This window comes from Trachurus japonicus, chromosome 13, assembly GCF_045865225.1.
Source record: "Trachurus japonicus isolate A0001 chromosome 13, Traja_1.0".
NCBI lineage: Eukaryota > Metazoa > Chordata > Actinopteri > Carangiformes > Carangidae > Trachurus > Trachurus japonicus.
The window spans coordinates 6,420,376-6,444,002 of record NC_140919.1 but is presented as its reverse complement, the minus strand read 5'-3'; the positions used below and the strand labels follow the sequence as shown (position 1 = coordinate 6,444,002).

Below are 23,627 nucleotides of genomic sequence, written 5' to 3'. Positions count from 1 at the left end.
TATTTTCATTGTGTAAAGTTTCATTGTGGTAGGAGTAAAGGAAAAAAATAAGCCTATTCGGGTGTATTTTGGGCATATTTGATTAGTGTAAGGCTCATTTGCATATTCAAATTAATTTTCAAAGAAACTTGTAATACAAAAAATGTTACATTTCATGGATACTTTCATTGTGTAAAGTTTCATTGTGATAGGAGTAAAGGGAAAAAAATAGCCCCATTGGGGTGTATTGTTGTCAGCCCCATATAGTAAGGGCATTTTAGCAGATATTTGACCAATCTGGGAACTAAATCCTTACCAAGAAATTTCTTCACAGTTGTCTTTAGGAACATGCGTAGTATGATGTCTTAAAATGTTGAAATTCAACTCCCGTGGGAAACCCCCTAAAAATCTACTCAAAGTTGGGGTACCCGTAACTGGGTTTTTGAACATTCCGAAATGTTAAATTTGGCCTTAGGTAACTTGTGAGGGGTCAAACTAGGGGTTTTTCATGATTCTGAGTTGATCGCAAACATTAGTTTTACACCCAAAACACTCCTTGGTGGAGAAAAAAACAACCACACCCAATTTTCTTGTTCATCGGAACCCCCATCACCACCACCAATAGAATGTATTACAGAGAAGCCATTCCTTAGCATTGCAGAGGTTGTGTTACATAATACTACTAAATACTCAATATAATATAACTTTTATTCTACCTTTTTTTTCTACAGGACATTATACAGACCCTCCAGGATTTTGTGGTGTCGCTAAATTTATTTAAAAAGTTATTATAAATGTCATTTATTATCGCGAGAGAGAAAAGACAGTGGACTTGCACCAGATTTCACATACCAGCAACAACTGAAACAAGTTTTTTTCGAAATGAAGATAGGAAAAGTACAAAAAATACACAGTGGTGCTACATTGATTGCAAACATGATCATGTTAATCTGCACACACACTGAGCATCAATCTCCATCGAGCATCCAGGCTCTTTTTGAAGAATGGAAAAAGATAGATGTTGCAGTGTGTCACAAACTTGTTCATTCCAGCTTGGGCCTATTGCTTGGTCATGACCGTATGGTAACTGTTGTAGTGTATTATGGGATTTGTAATGTGAGTAATGGGAATATTGGTGGGCCATTATTAACATAATATTTTTCTTGAAGGCCATATAAAAGTGTATCGCAGGAGAGATCTGGCCCCCAGGTTTTTGGCATGAGATTGACATGTGTGCTAGATTAATGTCAACAATGTAAAAAAGGTAGAATATAAGTATTTCAGTAGTAATAGTAGACGTTTTTTTTTTGTGACATTAAAGAAAACTTCTTTCATGCACAGGAATGCTGATCTCTAATGTATTCTATTGAGTACAGTAGATCACCGCCTAAACCTAACTGCAAAAATCCTTGCGATGACAATAGGCCTACGCCATGTTTTCCTAGCTTGATAGCTAATGGAGCAGTCAGCCAGCATTTAGGAAAATAAAATGGTCAGATGGTCATCAGATTCAGTCGCACATAGGAGTTGGCTAACTAACCATATTATTTACTACTAGCCAACTAATTTTGGTAAGACTTTGATGCCTATCTCTATAATGCATTATAACCATACTTATAATGAGTTATAATGTGGTTATAGCATTGTATAACTATAATTATAAACAGTCATACATTATCATAAGGCTTTTATAACAATAATCATAACACACTGTAAAGCATTTTATTGTGACTTATAAGGTCAGGTATTATAAATACGTTATAATTGTTAGTAACTTGCTGACAATGCCCACATTGATAATACATTATAAATGTAGTTATAATGTGTATAATTGGCTTATAAAAGTGTATAACCATCATTATAAATACTTATTAATGATCATAAGACTTTATAACAATTAGCATAACACATCATAGAGCATTTTATAATGCTTAAGGTCAAGTATTACAATAGAGATATAATGCTCTATAATGTGTTATGCTTATTGTTATAAAGCCTTATGATAATTTATGAGTGTTTATTATGATAGTTATACACGACTATAAGCCAATTGTAACACATTATAACTATATTTTTAATGCATTATCGATGTGGGCATTGTCAGCGAGTTCCTAATAGTTATAACATATTAATACCTGACCTTATAAGTCAAGATAAAATGCTTTATAGTGTGTTATGATTATTGTTATAAAGCATTATGATCATTTATGAATGTTTATAACTTAGAGTTATACAGTGCTATAAACTGCATTTATACCTTTTATTATGATAACCTATTATAAGTATGAAAATAATGCATTATAGAGATAGGCATCAAATAAAGTATTACCACAATTTTTAAGTTTCTTATGCATGTTATCAACGCAATGACATGACATATTTCAAGTTCTTGAAAAAAAAAAAGGAGATAACACACATAAGGTGTAAAAAGTAGTATGTCTGTCAATGATCTAAGGTTGTAAATGGCTTCAACATGTCTAGCACTAGCTAACTCCAAAATTCCTCACTTTTAATGCTAACCAACTACAACTACCACTAAACAATACTTAGGCCGATTTACCATGGCAATAAATAAAAAGTAGAAGAAAGCAACCTTTAAATGTACATGTACCCAATAGTGAGAAGTGTGTGTGTCTGTGTGTAGGCTATGTTTCCGTTTTTTACTGGTATGTGAAATCTGGTGTGCACCTCATGTCTTTCCTTCCCTCTCGCTCCCGATCGCATACAACTTAATGTTATATGAAAACAATAACTAGTAATAAAAACACAGACATGCAAAAAAACGTAATGGAAAAAAACTGTTGCCACAGCTGACCACAGCTAGCCACGGCGGTCTATGATAGCAAATTTGCAGAAAGTTGCAGTGGCAAGGCCAAAGAATTCATGATTGAATTTGCATTAATAGTTGCAATCGTGACATCACAAAATCCTGGAGGGTCTGTATAATGTCCTATAGAAAAAAGGCTATAGAATATAAGTTATATTGAGTATTTAGTAGTGACACAACCTCTGCGATGCTAAGGAATGGCTTCTCTGCAATACATTCTATTGGTGATGGTGATGGGGGTTCCGATGAACAAGAAAAGTGGGTGTGGTTGTTTTTTTCTCCATCAAGGAGTGTTTTGGGTGTAAAACTAATGTTTGCGATCAACTCAGAATCATGAAAAACCCCTAGTTTGACCCCTCAGAAGTTACTTAAGGCCAAATTTAACATTTCGGAATGTTCAAAAACCCAGTTACGGGTACCCCAACTTTGAGTAGTTTTTTAGGGGGTTTCCCACGGGAGTTGAATTTCAACATTTTAAGACATCATATTACGCACGTTCCTAAAGACAATTGTGAAGAAATTTCTTGGTAAGGATTTAGTTCCCAGATTTTCATATGTTGCCCTTACTAATAGACTTTATACAGTAAATAATGATGCAAATTAAACATATTTCCCCAACTAGGATTTCTTAGGACTTTTAGTATGTTGTTCTGGACATAGTTGGGGAAATGATGTATGGTGAAAAACCTTCTGTGACAATTAGTCTGTCGTATTAAGTATCCAAAAGTAAATGCTTTTAAATTTACTTTAAGTAAAAGTAAGAGTAAGAGTAAATTTCTTACTTCTCACATCAATGAATGACTATAATTGTTTCTAAATGAATGTAAGGAGCTTTTAACTCTTGTTTGTGAGAATGAACTCTTTGAAAGCAGCTGCACTGATGTGCTGCTTTTAGGGGTTAGGGTTTCCTTCTTTGACAAACACAGCTTGTGTCCAATAGGATTTTAGAAAAAGACCTGAAAGTAACCAGTACTTTTCAGCCTTCCTAGAAAGTAACTTGAGTAAAAGTAAAAATATTTGTCTTGGAAATGTATTCAAGTAAGAGTAATAAGTACCAAAGAAATCTAATACTCAAGTAAAGTACAAATCCTCTGGATATGTACTTAAGTACAGTACTCAAGTAAATTTACTCCGTTACTGTCCACCACTGCAGAGAACTTAGGTGGTTTTGAATTGACAACACATCATTTCTTCTTATTTCAGTTGAACCCAAACTGTGTATGAGCTGATCTGATTCAGTCAAGGCCAGAGAACACTGCTGTAAACAAACAACCATGTTTTTATGGAATGTGGTTCATATTTGCACAGCTGTGGTCTGTGGTCTGATCCAGTTCTTGGTTCGGGGTGTTCCATGAAGCTCCCCTAGCTTCTGGCCTCGTCTCGCTCATTTTACTGACCGCTCTGTTCCCATCAATCAATTCCATAAGATCAGCTCCACCCCGGTTACCATGGAAACCATGGTTCCAGCTAAGCTCCGACTTCAGTTCCATCATCAACCTGGGCCTCAACTCTGTTAAACTGAATGCCAGCCTCGTAACCATGGTGACTAATCCTGGTCTGGAGCAGGATTAAGTTCTGCTGGTGCTTTTACACACTCACCGTCAAGTGATGATATAAAATAATATCATTAATAAAAAAAACATTTACTATTAAAAACAATGATAAAATCATGTACACCGATAAAGCTAAGCTAAAGTCAAGCTAATTAAAAGATAATAAAATGAAACTGAGGCATAAAACTTCATTTCATAGAGTCCTCATCTCCTTGAGTTGATGGATTTAGTCAATGTTATTTTCTACAGTCAGTTGTGTGATAAATGTGATGAATCATGGTTAATACATTTCTAAAATAAATTCATACATTGGTGAAATTCTTTAGGTCTATTAACTAGGGCCCGACCGATTTATCGGCGAGCCGATTAAATCGGCCGATTATAGCCCGTTTGAGACTAATCGGTAATCGGCCAAAACTCGCCGATTGTCGCCGATATTTTCAGGAATAAAACAGGGTTTATACAGAAATTCTTAAGTTGAATTTAATACCTTTTAATACCTTTTTTAATACCGTCACAATATTTTTTAATACCAACACGATTTCGAGCTGCAACTGTAGTGGCAACTTTTCGAACTTCAGTGTTGGGGGTAAGTAATTAAAAAGTAACAGATTACTGTCATTTTCTTACTTAACTTTCTGAGTGACTAAGTGTAGTAGGCAAATGCTCACAATTCAAATCAAGTACATGTTACCTGTTGGGGCGGGGGTGTGCTTAGGGCGGTGACACTCAGCATTAACAAATTATATACAGGTGCATCTCAATACATTATAATATCATGGAAAGTCCATTTCCAGAAGTAAAGCCAACATTTCTGTAGCCTATTAAAAATGCTTTTTTTTTTATTTTTATTGGTCCTTTGTAATATTTAGATTTTTGGGGATACTGAATTATAAGTCTTCATTTAACGTTAGTCATAATTAGTACAATTAGAATAAATAGAATAAATAAAGACATGAAATGTTTCATTCTTTGTGTTAGTTTCACTTTTTGAATTGAAATACTGACATATGCCTTGATAAACGTAACCATGATATTCTAATGCACCTGTGAATTGGAAATAATAGGAGTGATAGGTACAGTATATGAAATAATTAATTACTGCATACATCTTGACAGCTCACCTTTACTTCATTTTTAGCCTTCTGTGATTACGTTTGTCTGTACAGCACTTTGAAAACCTTTGTGTTTATTTAAATTGGGCAGAGCTCTGTGGGAAACACCTGCCTGACACAGCAACATAGGGAACCGTGCATGTCTGCAGCGCACAGCTGATACTCGTGCACGAAAAAACAAGCCGTCGCACCGAATGCGCGCGGCTACGGTGCTGCTTTCGGTTGTGAGCGTGCATGTCGCGCGTCTATATTGGATATTGTATAATCAGAGCGAACTATGAATGAGGTTGCACTTTCACGTTATTATCAGCCTGTTCAACATTTTACTGACCTGACGTCTTTTCACATGGGCTTCCTTCACCTTTCAAACGGTGCAGAGCTCCGCGGGAAACAGTAGGAGAGACACCGAGGGAGAATCTTGGTCTGACCCAACACTGACACATTGTGATCGCGCATGATGCGCATCTATGGTCAAAACCAGAAGCCGGTTTTGCCGGTTTGGTGGAATTGTACGTTTCCATGGTTTTCAGTCGTTGTCATAGTTGCGGTAAACGCATGGATCTATTAACGCTGGCTTTTAACACGGATGTCAATTTGTGTGATATCCATCGTTAAAAGCTGCTGTGATGATCCATGCGTTTTACACATTTTCATTGAAAAAAAGAAAAGAAATCCATGCATTTACCGCGACTACCGAAACCATGGAAACGTAAACATAAAATTCCACCGGAAGAGCAAAACCGGCAAAAACAGGCTTACGTTTTTGATGTTTGGAAAAAGGTGGATATGATGCTGAAATAGAGGGAACTCTGTGTCACTTACACATTGATCCTTCAGTCAGATTGTTCCAGACCTCCTCCGTTACCTTGGTAACAGCAGCAGTGTTTCCTCTTCTTGTTGTACATTCCTTATATTCATCATAAATCTCCATAAGCAGCCTTTACTCTGTCTTTGCTTTGGGCCAGTTTATAGTGGAGCCAGCTGAACAGGTCTGGCTTCAACATAACACCATAGTCTGGATGATCTTAGAGACAGTGACTGAATACCTCCTAGTAGTCGTGCTGATAGTTGTTACTACCAAACAAGCTAAGTGTATTGAAGAGCTCAGTGTTTATTTACTGACCTGCACTTTGACACTGCTCTGTGGGTCCTGGACGTGCTCTAGCGTTGCATCGATGTCTAGCGCCACCACCAGGCCTGACGTGAACCTCAGTGGGTTGTCAGACTCCCCCGTCGGCTCTATGATGGTGGCTGTTGCCCGATGGATCTGTTAGCCGCAGAGCAAAGGTTATCAGTTAACCCACGAGTCACAGCTCTTTAAAGGGATAGTTCACCCAAAATTCAAATTTCACTCATTATCTACTCACCCTCATGTCGACTAAGAGCTGTGAGAATTTTCAGAGTCCGGACAAACAAGCTTAAAATATAGACTTATTTAATTTTTTTCGGAACAACTTCTCATGTCGGGGCTTCAATACAAGAGGGACATTACAGACGAGCAGTATGGAGGTATTTGGATGTTTTTTGGTGTGTCTTTTTGGACGAAGAAAGTTGGTATCCATTGACAACCATTATATGGACAAATATTGGTGCGTGGACCCCCCCGTAACTCAGAGAAGGAACGGAGGACTCTGAAAATTCTCACAGCTCTTAGTCGACATGAGGGTGAGTGGATAATGAGTGAAATTTGAATTTTGGGTGAACTATCCCTTTAACCCACTCCACAACTCCAACGGTTCAGAATCATCTGTCCCACCTGCTGGGGCAGTTTGAGCTGCAGCAGGCCGCTCTGCCTCAGGGTGGTCTGGAGGATCTTCACCAGCTCCACCGGTTTACACAACGACAGCCGCGGCATCAGCTCCAAAAGCTTGTCGACAAAACTGTCCTGGAGGTGGGGCAGCTCCGTCACAAACAGCCTGCAGGGGCAGAAAGCACAGGGCGGAGCCGGTAGGACCGGGGCAATCCTGCAACACACACTCCACTATCTAGAGCAGACTATTCTTTAAACCATGCACAGGGACAACACCAGCATGGAGGTTCATCAGTTTCATTTTCATTTGCATCACCATCCGTCCCCATCCAGGTTGGCCCTATACTACCTATATCAAACATCTGCAGGGGCAGGGCTGGATTCAGTCTTAAAGGGGAATTGCCGTTTTTTTTTTTTTTTACAATCTGGACCTTATAGCATAAAATACGATCATTTACTCACCCAGATAACTTTGGTGTCATTACAAGTCGTTCTGATGAAATGAGCTCCAGCCGAGAGCCGCATATATCCGTATAATGTGAGTCTACAGGGCAGCAGAATGCAGCCTCTAAATAACACATTATCTGCAGAGAAACTCCTTCATTTCACCAATATTTAGTTCTGATAGGCTAGTGCTATTCCCCGAGTCCGGGGTTAGCTGTTATCAACATCTGGGGTCGTGGTGGTGTTTAGCTCAGTTGGTAGAGCGCCCGCCCCATGTGTTGAGGCTATAGTCCTCACTGCAGGCGACCCCGGTTCGAATCCCGCGCCGAGCGGCCCTATCCTGCGTGTCACCCCCCCCTTTCTGCCTCCCATTTCCTGTCTCTCTCAACTGTCTTGTCACTTAAAGGTGAAAAAGCCCCTAAAAAATATTTAAAAAAAAAATCAACATCCGGGGTCTGTAGGTTGACCTACTGACCTCTGACCTGGATGATGTCATCTCTGAGCGCTGCCCGGCTCATTCTGATCATAATCATTCCATTTTTATCTCAACTAGCCAGAACTTTAGTGAGTCCAGGTTGAGGAGAGGAAGCCTGTGGAAGCTGTTGTATTGCAACGTTTCGGTGCTAGACCTTTTTCAAGCAAAAACAATTTTGCTTGAAAAAGGTCTAGCGCTGCAATACAATAAATTCTGCAAGTTGGCCATGTGTGCGGGAACTCTTCTTTTTCTAATTTGGACTTAATTGTCACCCTCCGACACACCTGCCAAAGAAATAGATGTGCGAAGATTTTTGCTTGTTCTGACAAGTCGGAAACACGCAGAAACGAACCGTAGCATTAGCGGTAGCAACAAGCCGTGCTGTGCAGCGCTCAGAGATGACATCATCCAGGTCAGAGGTCAGTAGGTCAACCTACAGACCCCGGATGTTGATAACAGCTAACCCCGGACTCAGAGGGGAATAGCACTAGCCTATCAGAACTAAATATTGGTGAAATGAAGGAGTTTCTCTGCAGATAATGTGTTATTTAGAGGCTGCATTCTGTAGACTCACATTATACGGATATACGTGGCTCTCGGCTGGAGCTAATTTCATCAGAACGACTTGTAATGACACCAAAGTTATCTGGGTGAGTAAATGATCATATTTTATGCTAGAAATAAGGTCCAGGTTGTACAAAATGACAATTCCCCTTTAAGAAGCTCAGCACCTCTGTAGGTAAAGACTCCCAGAGCTCCATAATGTTCCTCGTGTGTTTAGAATGGAGCTGCAGTTCTTTCATATGTCCAGAACAAAAACCAAAAACAACACAAGAATACATTCCCTTTTCTATCTTCTCAGTGTCTTTACAAATGAACATGAGGGTTGGTCAGAGAAGCAGTGCTGTGGCTCCATGTTTAAATAAAGGTTTAAATGACAGCTGACAGATGACGACGTTACCTCTGAAAAGACTCCACATCCTGCAGGAACTTCTCACAGCTGCTGATGAGAGGATCCAACCTGGAGACAGTTGACAAACACACGGTCGCTGAGTGAGGCGGTGTGTGTACAGATGTCATCCACATGTTGGTCACAGTGTGTGTATGTGTACCGACCCCTGCCTGGTGCGGGCCGTCAGGACCAGCTGCAGGGCTTTGGCCTGCAGGCGGACGTGATGTATGGCGGCCACCTGTCTGCTCTCCAGACCACAGTACACAAACTCCAGCTTATAGGTCTCCTCTAGGATCTGAAAACACACAGCAGCAGTAGAGTGAGCCATGTGAAGCTCGTGACTCGTGGCGATGATGCCGTGGTGTGGGAGGAGTGGCCGACCTGCTGAGCCGCTGCCGTGGCTGTGACGTTCTGTTTGGGGCAGAGAGGGACGGCCATGTTCCACAGCTTCTCCTGCAGAGCCTGAGGAACCAGAGCCAGGGTCACACATGAGGATCCTCACCTGGACACGCACACTTCTGTTCCACTAATCATGTCTAATGTGTGGAGCATGTTCACACCATGTTAAAGGGATAGTAGCATTTTTTTAAAGTGGGGTTGTATGATCTACAAATAGCCCCTAAGTACTTTAATTGCAGTAGAAGACTCTCTGCACTCCTCCCGTTAGCAACGCCAGCCCATAGCCCTGCCCAGAGATTTACAACATACAGTGTTGTGAACAGACCCAAAGAAACGGCCTATTTTCGTGGCCTAAAAGAGGTTTCTACTGCAATTAAAGTATTTAGGGGCTATTTGTAGATCATATAACCCCATTTAAAAAAAATGCTACTATCCCTTTAAAACTTGGAAGGCTAAAATACGTAGTGTCATCTACGGCCTAGGTCATCAAGGTGAAGTGGAAAAGAACTTACAGATCTTAAGGGTGAAAACTCAATTATGAGAGAAACATTTCAAAGATGGTATGATATGGTTAAAAAAAAATACAAGTTAAAGGGATAGTTCAACATTTTGGCAAATTGGCCCATTACCTTTAATTGTCGGTGCAAGCTATTTCTAGAACGGCGGAGCAGAGCCGTGAGCTGCTCAGAGCTACACTACAGAGGCTCATGGGATTTCTTGGTTTCAGTTACCTTTAATTGACGGTGCAAGCTATTTTTAGAACGGCGGAGCAGAGCAGCGAGCTTTTCGAGGTAAATGCAGAGACTGTTGATGAAAAACTGTCCCTGAAGGCAACGCGGATCAGCTGTTTTGCATGAATTTCCCTCTAAAACAACTCTGTCTGGTAACGTTGTGTTATTATCTCATAGCGTGGTGAATGTGCAGGTCACAACTTGTCCACCAGAGCGTTGTGGAGTTGTTGGATTGTGTATTTGATGAGTTTGATGAGGGAAACCAAGAAATCCCATGAGCCTCCGTAGCGTAGCTCTGAGCAGCTCACGGCTCTGCTCCGCCGTTCTAAAAATAGCTTGCACCGACAATTAAAGGTAACGAACCTACTGCTATGACTATAGGGATTATGGCAATGGGACAATTTGCCAAAATATTGAACTATCCCTTTAACAGGAGACTGTAAGCTGTTGATTTCTCACACCTGCAGGTTCAGACCAGGAGCGTTAGACGAGACCTTTGGACAGTGGAGACAAAGGAATAACAGCTACGTGCAACTAATTTTAATCCCCCTCCTTCTCTCCCCTTTTTATTTATCTATTCATTTTATTATTTAGTTACTTAAAAGTTCTAAAAAATAAAGAAAGAAACAAAGAACACTTGGAAGTCACAAAGCAGAAGAGAGTGGTACCTTGATGAGCAGCAGCTGGCAGTGCAGGAAGGTAGCACAGAAGTCTGCTGCCCCAGCCAGCTCCGTCTGCAGCTCCCCCAGACGCTGCAGGTCTCTGACACACACGACAAACTCTGCCTCAGCCTCGACAGTGCAGTCACAACACTCATCTTACTGAGCTCTACCAATACTACAACACTGCAAAAACCCAAAATCTTGCCAAGAATATTTGTCTTATTTCTTGTCAAAATGTCTCATTTCTAGTCAAAACTAATCTCTTTCCACTTAAAATAAGACTCATCACCTAAAAATGAACTTGTTTTGGGATAATTTTCACTTGTTTCAAACTAATTTTCACTTAAAATAAGTAGAAAAATCAGCCAGTGAAAGCAAGTTTTTTGTGCTTCTAATAAAGAAAGAAAAACTTGCTCCACTATCAGATTTTTCTACTTATTCCAAGTGAAAATCTGCTTGAAAGAAGTAAAAAGTGTCTAAAAATAAGCTACTTCTAATGTGATGAGTCTTATTTTAAGTAGAATGAGATTGTTTCGACTAGAAATAAGACAAATGTTCTTGGTAAGAGTTTGAGTTTTTGCAGTGAACACAATGAAACTATGACCACAGCCTTTTGTTAGTCACTTGCAAACTTACAGAATCCTCGGAGACATTTCTGGAGCTCCCACATCAAACATGTGCTGAGTAAAGTTACAATTATCCAGAAAACATGAAAGAAAGCACAGAGCTGTGTGTGTGTGTGTGTGTGTGTGTGTGTGTGTGGATACCGTATGGTGAAGTCCAGCAGGTCCTGAGCTCCGGGTGCTTCCAGGTTCTGGATGGTGCTGACCCTGTTGAGACTCTGCTGGAGGAAGAGCTGGGCTGACTCCACAGAACCTGAACCACATCCTGAGTCCACCGAGTCCAGACCGTACACCTGCTTCCTGCCCGGCAGCTGAGAGACAGGGACAGGGACAGCTCCAGGTGAGACAGGGACAACTCCAGGTGAGACAGTAACAACATTGTAGATGCTCTTGTTTCATCTCATGAGTTGATAGAGTTATCGTCTTGTGTGATCATGTGTTTGGCTGTGGAACATGACTATAAATGTCATTTTACCCCAAAATGTCACTTACGCCCCTTGTGCTCCAAGGGGTATGTTCTTTTACGCCCCTTGTGCGCCAAACCCTCGCTGTGACCTGAATGTGTCAGCTTGGATTTTAGAAAACTGGGATATAATAGTAGTAGTAGTATAATAGTAATAGTTATTTGGTTTCAGTAGATTCAAACAGTATGGCCTAAAGCAGTGGTTCTCAACGTGGGGTCCAGGGACCCCTAGGGGTCCTTGAGAGATCTGAAGCGGGTCCCCAATTTATTTCTTGAAATTTTACCACTTTTTTCCAGAAGTTTTATTTTTATTTTTATTTATTTTTTACCACTTTTTCTAGATTTTTTAAACTTTTTGTTTTAGAAATTTTACCACTTTTTTCTGGAAGTTTTTTTAAAATTAATTTTACCACTTTTTTCTAGAAAATTTTTACTTTTTTATTTTGAACATTTTTTACCACTTTTTTCTGGAAGTCTTTTTTTGTTTTTTTTGTTTTTTTTATTTTACCACTTTTTCTAGATTTAAAAAAAAAACTTTTTTGTTTTAGAAATTTTACCACTTTTTTCAAGAAGATTTTTACTTTTTTTTATTTTTTTTCATTTTTTTTTGAGAATTTTTACCACTTCTTCCTAGAAATGTTTGAATGTTTTTGGAGAAATTGGACCACTTTTTTCCAGAAATTTCTCTATAATATTTCCAAAAATTCACGCCATTGGCCCCAATTTAAAAGTATAAAAAAGTAATGTTCTTCAGTCTCAGAACAAATATTTGTGTATTTCTGGTGTTTACTTCTAAATTTGGTCCAATGGGGGTCCGTGGTCTAATTTGTGTCAATTTAGGGGTCCTTGATGTACAAAAGGTTGAGAAGCAGTAGCCTAAAGAACTAATAGAAATGGAAATGTACCCCCAAACTAAAAGACAGACAAGGATGAAAACAGAAACTCCCTGGCTGCAGCTATGAACAGCCAATAATACTGGTGTCAACAGTGCTCACCCTGAGCGGCGGGACGAGGTGGGACAGGCTGTCCCTCAGGTAGGCGTAGTGTCTGAAGGTGTGGTCGGAGAACAGAGCCGGCATGGTGGGACACGACCTGGCAGCGTTGAACACCAACACCAGCACTGCAATGTCTGAGAGCAACGGCCAGAGTCAAGGAGAGACGGGAGGAGAGGTCAGAGGTCAACCTGACACCAACACACAGTACACACACAGCCCATGTGCTAGAGACGCTCTGGTAATGACAACATGAGAGCAACACATCTTCTACATGGAGCTGACTGGACCAGACGGGATATGACTGGATCAAGACTGAGCCATGGTTTACTGCCTATGGTTTCTGGGTCTTCATTCAGTGTACTCTATGTAGACTAGGGATGGAACAATACAACAATTTACATTGATATAGTGACCTAATGGTAAGGGAATCACTAGCATTCATCCAAAATGAAAACTGATCAGACATAGAAGGGTTAAAGAATGTATGATATGCACTTTGCAGCCAGTTCACACTGAAATCCCACTTAATTGTTGCTTCAGTTTTCTTTTCTAGAAAAATGTTGCTAAAAAAAAAGCAGAATGTGGCCAGCGGCTATTTTCATTTTAAAGGGATAGTTCAACATTTTGGCAAATTGGCTCATTGCCATAATCCCTATAGTCATAGCAGTAGGTTCGTTACCTTTATTTGTCAGTGCAAGCTATTTTTAGAACAGCGGAGCAGAGCCGTGAGCTGCTCAGAGCTACGCTACGGAGGCTAATGGGATTTCTTGGTTTTCCTCATCAAACTCATTAAATACACAATCCAACAACTCCACAACGCTCTGGTGGACAAGTTATGACCTGCACATTCACCACGCTATGAGATAATAACACAACGTTACCAGACAGAGTTGTTTTAGAGGGAAATTCATGCAAAACCACTGATGTGCGTTGCCTTCAGGGACAGTTTTTCATCAAGCAGTCTCTGCATTTCCCTCTAAAACAACTCTGTCTGGTAACATTGTGTTATTATCTCATAGCGTGGTGAATGTGCAGGTCAAAACTTGTCCACCAGAGCGTTGTGGAGTTGTTGGATTGTGTATTTGATGAGTTTGATGAGGGAAACCAAGAAATCCCATGAGCCTCCGTAGCGTAGCGCTGAGCAGCTCACGGCTCTGCTCCGCCGTTCTAAAAATAGCTTGCATTGACAATGTTGAACTATCCCTTTAAAAATATCTGGCTGAGTTCAGAAATAAAAATATCTAAGGATATCTTAGTTTATTTTGTGAGTGTTAATCATCTCATCTCATCCTCCTGCTCCTTGAATCCACTCCAATCAAAACAGCATCATGGACTTTGTTGAATTGTTGTCTATTGAATGGTCGTGAGGGTTGGGATTCACACCCTCGTCAATACTTTACTCTGCAGTCAGAATATAATATGGAACTGCAAACTTTTGAGGCTGAGCCGCCGAATGACAGACCATAACTCCACCAGCACCAGTACAGTAAGGGGTCTGAGGCTCAGTATGGTCGTGAGCTGCTACTCAGGCACTAGACGTTTACAAGTGGATGTGTATCTGCCTCTGACTTGCATATGTGTGTGTTTGAAGGGTTTTCAGGCTTGTGGAGGATACAGGCTGGATCATCCATATCAGGCTCAGGAGTGTCAAAGTATGGGTGTGTGCTCAGCAGTTCAGAAACCAGCGGCAGCACCAGTGTTGGGTGGCGGGAACCCACGAACTTCAGACACCTGAGGACCAAGTCAAAAGAAAATATCAATCAATCATCAGCTCATCAACACAATTTCCACAACTTCCCATCATCATCATCATCAAACACACAGAAAGACAGACAGACAGAGTCGTACTTCCAGACAGAGTTGCGGTCAGTGGGATACTTGTTGAGGTTCTTGAGCAGATCCAGCAGAGCCAGCTGGATACACTCTTTAGTGGAGACGTTGGTGTAACACAGTAGCTCATGGACGGCTTCTCTGATGTCACGAGAGGAGTCCTGGAGACAGACGGGACAGATCACAGTGTGTTAGAGCAGTGCTTCTCAACCTTTTGTACATCAAGGACCCTGAAATTGAGACAAATTAGACCACGGACCCCCATTGGACCAAATTTAGAAGTAAACACCAGACTGAGACTGAAGAACATTACTTTCTTATACATTTAAATTAGGGCCAATGGCGTGAATTTTTGAAAAAAAGTGGTCAAATTTCTCCAAAAACATTTAAACATTTCTAGGAAGAAGTGGTAAAAATTTAAAAAAAAAAAAAAGTGTAAAAAAAAAAATCTAGAAAAAGTGGTAAAATTAAAAAAAAAAAACTCCTAGAAAAAATTGGTAAATTTCTCGTGAAAAATGTTCAAAATAAAAATAAAAAAGTAAAGATTTTCTAGAAAAAAGCGGTAAAATTTCTAAAACCAAAAAGTTTTTAAAAAAATCTAGAAAAAGTGGTAAAAAAAAAAAAAAAAACAACTTCTAGAAAAAAGTGGTAAAATTTCTCGTAAAAAAATTTCAAAATAAAAATAAAAAAGTAAAGATTTTCTAGAAAAAAGCAGTAAAATTTCTAAAACAAAAAGTTAAAAAAAAAAATCTAGAACAAGTGGTAAAATTTAAAAAAAAAAATTCTACAAAAAAGTGGTAAAATTTCTCGTAAAAAATGTTCAAAATAAAAATAAAAAAGGAAAAATTTTCTAGAAAAAAGTGGTCAAATTTCTAAAACAAAAAAAGTAATAAAAAAAAATATAGAAAAAGTGGTTAAGTTTCAAGGAAATATCGGGGACCCCCTTCAAATTTCTTAAAGGACCCCTAGGGGTCCCTGGAGCCCACGTTAGAGAACACAGAGGGGCTGTCCCATTTCTCCACACTTTGCTCAGTGCGCTTGGTTACGCACACACTTTGGTGACGTTTTGCCGGCGGAACGTATATTTACATATAGTGTGCAAGCATGGACTAAGTGGCCAAGCGTGTGGGGGGATATTTAAAAACAATCGGGACACACTTGACAAGTGCAGCCTGTGCCATTGCGCACAGCACACTAGCACAACTACTACACACTCACACACAGCACAGCAACAGTTTTAATCAACAGTGCTGCTGGATCATAGTCTCATCTGCTCCTAAAGTGTCTCTATGCGCAAGATTCAAATCATAAATATGTAAGTTCAACTCTGTAAGTAAATAAAACAAACAAGAAAAACGAAAAAATAAAAACATGAACAGATCATGATGAATATAACATATGACATTAAAAAGTCATAATTATGAGATAGAAAGTTAATTTCATTTTATTGAGATTAATTCAATCGCATTTCCTAAACGGGCTTGTGGCTGCCGGTGACGGCGGACTTCACCGTGGTGCATTGTGGGATTTATACTTGGCCAAATACCGCTCGGATGCGGTCTTACCTTAAGTGTGGGTAAAGTGCAAATCAAGCGCGCTGCACTTTCGGTCGTTGGAGAAATGGGACACACTTGCGCACTGACACTAAGCCCGTGAACGCGCACGCCAAGTGCCCAAGTGTGTAAGTGTGATCGAGTGTGCATATTGGGACAGGCCCAGAGGCTGCGTTCAGGTACCTCCAGCACGGCCAGCACCGTGTCCAGCTGGTCCTCTCTCAGCGTGATGTGGGTGGAGATCTCTCTCAGCACGTGGATGGACTGCAATCTCACTTCCTCGATCTCGTCGTTGAACATGTCCACCAGGAAGTCCAGACACTTCTCGGCGAAGCTGGGAGACGAGCGAGCCAACTGGCACAAGGCCTCCACCGCTGCGATACGGACCTCTGAAGATACAGATACAGTTCAACATCACATCACCGCCTCTGGCCTGCTGAGTGGTTACCATACCAACACACACTGTAAAACCTTAGGGAACAGTGAGACAACATATGTGGAATAAAAGGCAAAAGGAGAGAAGCTTCACATTGAAAACCTCAATTAAAGGAGAAATCCGGTCATTTTTGACCCCTACATCGTTGTCCTGATGGTGACCCAGTGTTGGTTGGAGCAAAAAACTAGGGCTGTTTTCGACTAAGGATTTTCATAGTCGAATCTGATTCGTCAGATTTTGCCGTAGTCGACTGATCGTCGAACCTTTTTTTTTTTTTTTTTTTTTTTTAGATAGCAGCAAATTTGCGACTTTTTCCCGTTTCAAACAAAAGAGCTAAAACACCCAAAACAATGGTAGGTGTAAAACAAATACCTTTATTTATTTTCCACACTTTGGATGATTTTTAGTGGCCATTGTGAGCCAGGGTATGCGTTTATGTTACGTTGCACTGTGAGTCATCCCTCATCCCTCAACGTGATGAAGGATAGCGGTGGTCGTGGACACAGAGAAACCGGGTAAAACATGTAGTAGCCTATCAAAACAAACGGAGGTCAGAAGGACTCGACAATCCGTACATTACGTTAATCAATCCTGTAACACACACAGTGTGACCGCGGCACCGGCAGAGAGACAGACAGGCTGCAGAGGGACGAGATTACAGCTGTGACTCCCGACACTGATGGTGCGTTCATGACAACTCGGAAGTCGGAAAAAAAACAAGTTCCTCTTCTGAAAAACTCTGACATGTCAAAATTTAGGATGTGTTAGAGACTAATTCATCTGTCTAACCATCAGAACTATTGACACTTGAAACGGTAAACACAGCTGATCCATCGAAAAAAAAAAAATCACCGCTGGAGTTAACTTATTTTCCGTGATTGAAAGCAGGTTCTTGAATGTAACTCGGTCGAAGTCAGATGTATCCTCACAATGTTTTGGTGTTAGGTCATGCATGATAAATGCTGACAAAGTTAGACTGTCGGACTTCCTTGATTTTAAACTTTGGCGGCTCTGCCTCTCGTCTCACTCCGTGAGTGTTCTGCAGTGACTTCTGAGTACCGTGACTTTGACGGTCCTACTGCTCACCTCCGCTCATTTGAAAAAAAAAAAAAAAACCTCCGCTCATTTGATTGTGCAACTGCAGTGGGTGATTTATTAATACGTAGTAAGAAGCTAAGACTACCGTTTAAATGCACACATCATTTTGAACTCTTTATTAACAGAAAGTAGGCAGATTTTGTATCAAAATAGTCTTTTTATAACGAAAAAAGACATTCTATGTAACAATTTATGCTCAGCAGCCGTGGGCACCCCCATATAGTCAGAATGGTATGGTCCTGGTTAGATTCGACTACGAGGTTCATAGTCGAATCAGACCCCTCCGAATCGAATCGTCGAATAGTCGACTTTTGGAGGTCAGCCCTACAAAAAACGTCACTAAAATTGATGCAGGCAAACCAGAGTTACACCATGGCTAGACGGCGCTAGCGATAGCCACAACGCTAACCTATGGGGGCAATTCTTTCAACCACAACAAACACTCAAAAAACAATCAAATATCTATGGGTGAGTTATTACATGCAAAAACACAAAGTTTATACTGTACACTATATGAGTTCAGTGGTGTGTGTGATTGTTTTCTGAGTGTTTGTTGTAGTTGAAAGAATTGCCCCCATACTTTAGCGTTGTCGCTATCCCTAGCGCCGGGTAGCCATGGTAACTCCGGTTAGCCTGCATCAATTTTAGTCGCGTTTTTTGCTCCACCAACACTGGGTGACCATCAGGACAACGATGTAGGGGTCAAAATTGGTCGGATTTCTCCTTTAAGCAACTGAAATAAGTTCTGAGGCGTCGATACATATAATCTCCTCCTTGATTAGAAATCAACAAATATAATGTACCAGACTTTACACATCTGCTTTCAAACATGTCCCCCCTACCAAACATCTCGTCCTCCAGTCCGTGAACGAAGGCCCCGCAGGCCCCTGAGGCAATCAGGTTGACGGTGTTGGTGTCCAGTTTCTCCTTAGGGGCGTCGTCTGCCCACTTCCTGCCGGAGGAGAACTCTCCAGAGGCAAACAGCTCCTTGGCCCGTTCATGGGCTGTACGCTTCCTCTGGACACAGAGAGGAGGGGGAGGGGGGTGAGTGGAGCTGTCCTGATCCACTTCCAGAGCTTTTCTACAACAGACAACCTGAGAGGAAGCAGGCACTCACCCTGAGATCTGACATCAGCTTCTTATCCAAGGTTTGCTCCAGAAAGTGAGGACTGACCTGCGGCATTGAACCCTGACACACACACACACACACACACAGTTTCACTATAAAGTATTATGTTTAAAGGGATACACCAACATTTTTTTTTCGTGTCTTGCCTCACACCCGAGTCCATGACCAGCAGATAGACACCATCCTTTCCACTGTGCGTGCAGTAACAAGGGAGATAGAGCCGTATCGCCCGTAATTAGCTAAGCTCAAACGCTGGAAGTGTATAGGTAGTGTTAGCCTGCCTCCACCTAAAGTCATCAGAGAAACTCTTCAGCAACTCTAAATGGGCCGATCTTCGTCTCAGAGCTGACAAAACTCTCCGGTAAGGCATCTTGAGCGGTCAAATGCCGCTAACGGGACGAGATCGGTCAAAACAGATGGTTCAAGCAAAGACGGTTTATTTTGGTTCAAGCTAGCTACATCAAGGGTAGGTTAGCTTCCTATTTCAAAGTAAAAGCACTTCTGTATGTAAAGGGCAACGGGTGTTTTATTTTGTGAAAGTAACCGGAAGTGCGTTGGTCACAACGGCTAGCTTGAGTAGCGCCGAATTCGTCCGAACAAAATAGTAAACAGCTGATATTTAGACAAATTAACGACACACTGCTGATCTAAACGGCTACTTTCTCGCCTAAACATGTTTGAAATGTTGATAAAGTGATATATTTACAGAGTTTATAGCTAAAATGAAATCAGCTTCTGACTGCTGATTTTGGCAGGGGTAGGAGGCAGGCTAACACTACCCATACACTTCCAGTGTTTGAGCTAAGCTAATTAGTGGTGTGCCAGCTTTCCCCGTATCTCCCTTGTTACTGCACGCACAGTGAAAAGGATGGTGTCTATCTGCTGGTCATGGACTCAGGAGTGAGGCAAGACACGAAAAAAAAATGTTGGTGTATCCCTTTAAGCCTCAGGTACTTTATCTGTGTGTTATAAATAGGTTTGTACCATTGAGTAGGGCCCGACCGATTTATCGGCGAGCCGATTAAATCGGCCGATTATAGCCCGTTTGAGAATAATCGGTAATCGGCCAAAACTCGCCGATTGTCGCCGATATTTTCAGAAATAAAATGCAGGGAATAAGACTTGGTTTTACTTTGAAAATGTTCCCCCATTTGAAAAGATCCCCCGACATTAGGTTATTTATCCTGTAGAGGGCGCATCCAACTGCATCCACTAACCACCTCACAGCACACAGCAGAGTGACTGATCTGCAGCAGGACACGCTCCGCCATAGTCAGTCACTCACACACATCACACAGCTTATTAACAACTTGATTAACTGTTAACTGTCTCAAAACCAGTGTTGCTGCTGGCTTTCTTTTAACTTTTTTTTTTTTTTTCACACCGCGGTCGGGTTGTGAATTTAATTAATGCTTGTGACTCCGGCCGTGTTGGGTCCGAGATTCAACAAGCCGGTCGGGTTTTACAGTTATTACCGGCAGTATGCCCGTTTATCAATAAACACAGTGGATGAGGAGGGTGAGTGACTGAGCTCAGGCTGTGTAGACTGGGGGGCGGGGGCGGCGGCGGTGCGGGTCTCTGACTGCAGCGGGACAATCATGTCTCTGCTCCGTGACACACTGTGCGCGGTGGGACCGGGGCTCGCGGCAGCACCCGCTAAACATTGAAAACAGAGGTGATACGTGCTTCCACTTCGAGATCAACAAACCAGAAACGTCTGGAACAACACTGGAAAAAGTCGCTTTTCAAAAAAAAAAAAAAAAATGAGAGCAAGAGAGAGAGAGAGACCGCCGTCCGTGTAAAAACAACAACAACAACAAAAAAGTGTCACGTGTCATGACTTCCTGTATCTGGCCCTTCAAAATAAAAGCCTACAGCCTTTCACAGTTCAGTCATATTGATTTTGACTTAATTTTGACAAGACAGTACTCCAAATGTTGTTGTTTTTTCCTGCAACCAATTGACCAATGAAAATTTGTCAGCCCTAATTTATATATTATATAATATATGTAGATATATTACTTAAATTAATAAAATTGTAAAACTTTATAAAAAAAAAAAATAATCGGCCGATTAATCGGTTATCGGATTTTTTCCCCCCTAATAATCGGCATCGGTATCGGCCCCAAAAAATCCATATCGGTCGGGCCCTACCATTGAGGTGTCCAGTGTGTCTTATAGTTTTATTCAGACTTGATAAAGAGTCACAACAGTGTGTTCTGGTCTCACCAATGTTTTGGCAGCCTGCACCCGAACCATCCAGGAGCCGTCGCTGACCATGTGACTGATCTTCCCGAAAGCATCATCAACCAGTCTGATCTCCTCATTGGACGATGGAATGGGCACAATGCTGGTTGGAGCAGAGAGAACAGAGTCACACTCTCACTGACTGTATGGGAGCGTTCAACAGACACACAACCAGCTTGTTGTAGACGTGAACGTTGCGCTGACGCCTCGCCTGCAGCGACAGGAAGTCAGAGTCTTCTCACCTCTCTGGGTACAGCTGGCTGAGCACCCACACCATCTGCACGGCTGCAGAGCGGACCTGCTCATAGTCGTCTGACAGCAGCCTGCAGGCCTGACAACACCGTTTAACACTTAGCTTCAGTCTGATCATCATTTAACACCTTCACGCACAAATACAGCACAGTGTCATTCAGGATATTTTTGTCCTTAAAGGGATAGTATAATTTTTTAAAAATGGGGTTGTATGATCTACAAATAGCCCCCAAGTACTTGAATTGCAGTAGAAGACTCTCTGCACTCCTCCCGTTAGCAACGCCAGCCCATAGCCCTGCCCAGAGATTTACAACATACAGTGTTGTGAACAGACCCAAAGAAACGGCCTATTTTCACGGCCTAAAAGAGGTTTTACCTGAAAAAAAATACACAGTTCCATTGTTCGTATAATATAATTTTTTCCAGCCCCTCAAAGTGCAGGAAAAACACAGTTTTTATTAGGACCTAACCAACCCACGTATCCCTCCGCCCAGGGTTAGCGCCCGCCGATCAGCAGTTGGTTAGGTCCAAATAAAAACTACGTTTTTCCTGCACTTTGAGGGGCTGGAAAAAATTATATAATAGCGAACAATGGAACTGTGTATTTTTTTTTCAGGTAAAACCTCTTTTAGGCCGTGAAAATAGGCCGTTTCTTTGGGTCTGTTCACAACACTCTATGTTGTAAATCTCTGGGCAGGACTATGGGCTGGTGTTGCTAACGGGAGGAGTGCAGAGAGTCTTCTACTGCAATTAAAGTACTTAGGGGCTATTTGTAGATCATACAACTCCACTTTAAAAAAATGCTACTATCCCTTTAACCTCATAATCAACAGCAATCCACACCGTCCTGGTGGCAGACATTTGTTGTTATTATCATTACTGTATAACTATATGGCCATAGAGAAATACAGTTGACACTGTAGCCAACCAGTAAGTGAACACAGTTAAACAGTGCTGTTACCTGCTCATAGATGATCTGATGGATCTTCATTCCTCTCTCATGCAGCTGAAGCTGGAGAACAGTCAAGAGCAAACCCAATGAGCTGAGGTGTACTCAGAGAATACATATAAAGTGCTTCAACTGAAGCCCCCCCCCCCCACTGTATCAACACTGAGGGACACAGACAAGGTACAACTGTTCCAATGGATAGAATCTGATTTGACTGTAGAGCTGCACACAGCACATTCAACTGGAAACACAAAGTACATAGAAATGAAAGGAGTTGCAGTTCGGCACACACCTCAACCCTTGAGTCATAAAGGGAGAGTTCAACATTTTGGCAAATTCACCTATCACCATAATCCCTATAGTCATAGCAGTAGGTTCATTACGTTTAATTGTCGGTGCAAGCTATTTTTTAGAACGGCGGAGCAGAGCCGTGAGCTGCTCAGAGCTACGCTACGGAGACTCATGGGATTTCTTGGTTTCCCTCATCAAACTCATCAAATACACAATCCAATAACTCCACAATGCTCTGGTGGACAAGTTGTGAGCTGCACATTCACCACGCTATGAGATAATAACGTATAGTTATGTAACACTACTCAGAACTACTTCGCCCAGGAGCCGTGTCCAGAATGTAGTTCCAGCTGCATTTGCCTTGAAAACAACTCAGCCTCATAATGTTGTGTTATTATCTCATAGCATGGTGAATGTGCAGGTCACAACTTGTCCACCAGAGCGTTGTGGAGTTGTTGGATTGTGTATTTATTTGATGAGTTTGATGAGGGAAAGCCGGAAATGCCACGCGGCGTACAGAGCTCACCTCTCTGCCCCGCCGATCTAAAAATAGCTTGCACCGACAATTATAGGTAATGAACCTACTCCAAAAACTGTAGGGATTATGGCAATAGGCCAATTTGCTAAAATGTTGAAATATCCCTTTAAATACATAGATAAAGATTTTGGTTTTTTTTGCTGAGTGCAGGTTTCAGTGGTGTCCTACCATGGCTTTGATGGCTGCAGTGCGAACTCTGGGGTCTTGGTCTCCAAAGTAGTCACTGATGATGCTCTGGACATCCCTCACTCCACCTAACACACCACAACAAAACCATGGTAACATGTCACACCACAACTGGAAACGTCATCATGAACTACAGGGGTTGAATGACAC

At 41.4% G+C, this 23,627-nt stretch overlaps 1 protein-coding gene across 1 annotated transcript in view; it reads right to left on the bottom strand.

The window, feature by feature from the left end:
• ints4 (integrator complex subunit 4) overlaps positions 1–23,627 on the bottom strand; it is a 32,952-nt gene that overhangs the window by 2,611 nt on the left and 6,714 nt on the right. Inside the window, exons 6-22 of the mRNA XM_085794744.1 lie at positions 23,460–23,545; positions 22,475–22,525; positions 21,504–21,592; positions 21,244–21,364; positions 19,003–19,074; positions 18,728–18,902; positions 16,535–16,740; positions 14,817–14,959; positions 14,584–14,699; positions 12,969–13,102; positions 11,655–11,821; positions 10,894–10,987; positions 9,477–9,557; positions 9,260–9,390; positions 9,105–9,164; positions 7,231–7,390; positions 6,598–6,741 (exon numbers count right to left, since the gene is read on the bottom strand). Of these exons, the coding sequence (XP_085650870.1) occupies positions 6,598–6,741; positions 7,231–7,390; positions 9,105–9,164; positions 9,260–9,390; positions 9,477–9,557; positions 10,894–10,987; positions 11,655–11,821; positions 12,969–13,102; positions 14,584–14,699; positions 14,817–14,959; positions 16,535–16,740; positions 18,728–18,902; positions 19,003–19,074; positions 21,244–21,364; positions 21,504–21,592; positions 22,475–22,525; positions 23,460–23,545 (2,030 nt within the window). The remainder of the gene's footprint in view (positions 1–6,597; positions 6,742–7,230; positions 7,391–9,104; positions 9,165–9,259; positions 9,391–9,476; positions 9,558–10,893; positions 10,988–11,654; positions 11,822–12,968; positions 13,103–14,583; positions 14,700–14,816; positions 14,960–16,534; positions 16,741–18,727; positions 18,903–19,002; positions 19,075–21,243; positions 21,365–21,503; positions 21,593–22,474; positions 22,526–23,459; positions 23,546–23,627) is intronic.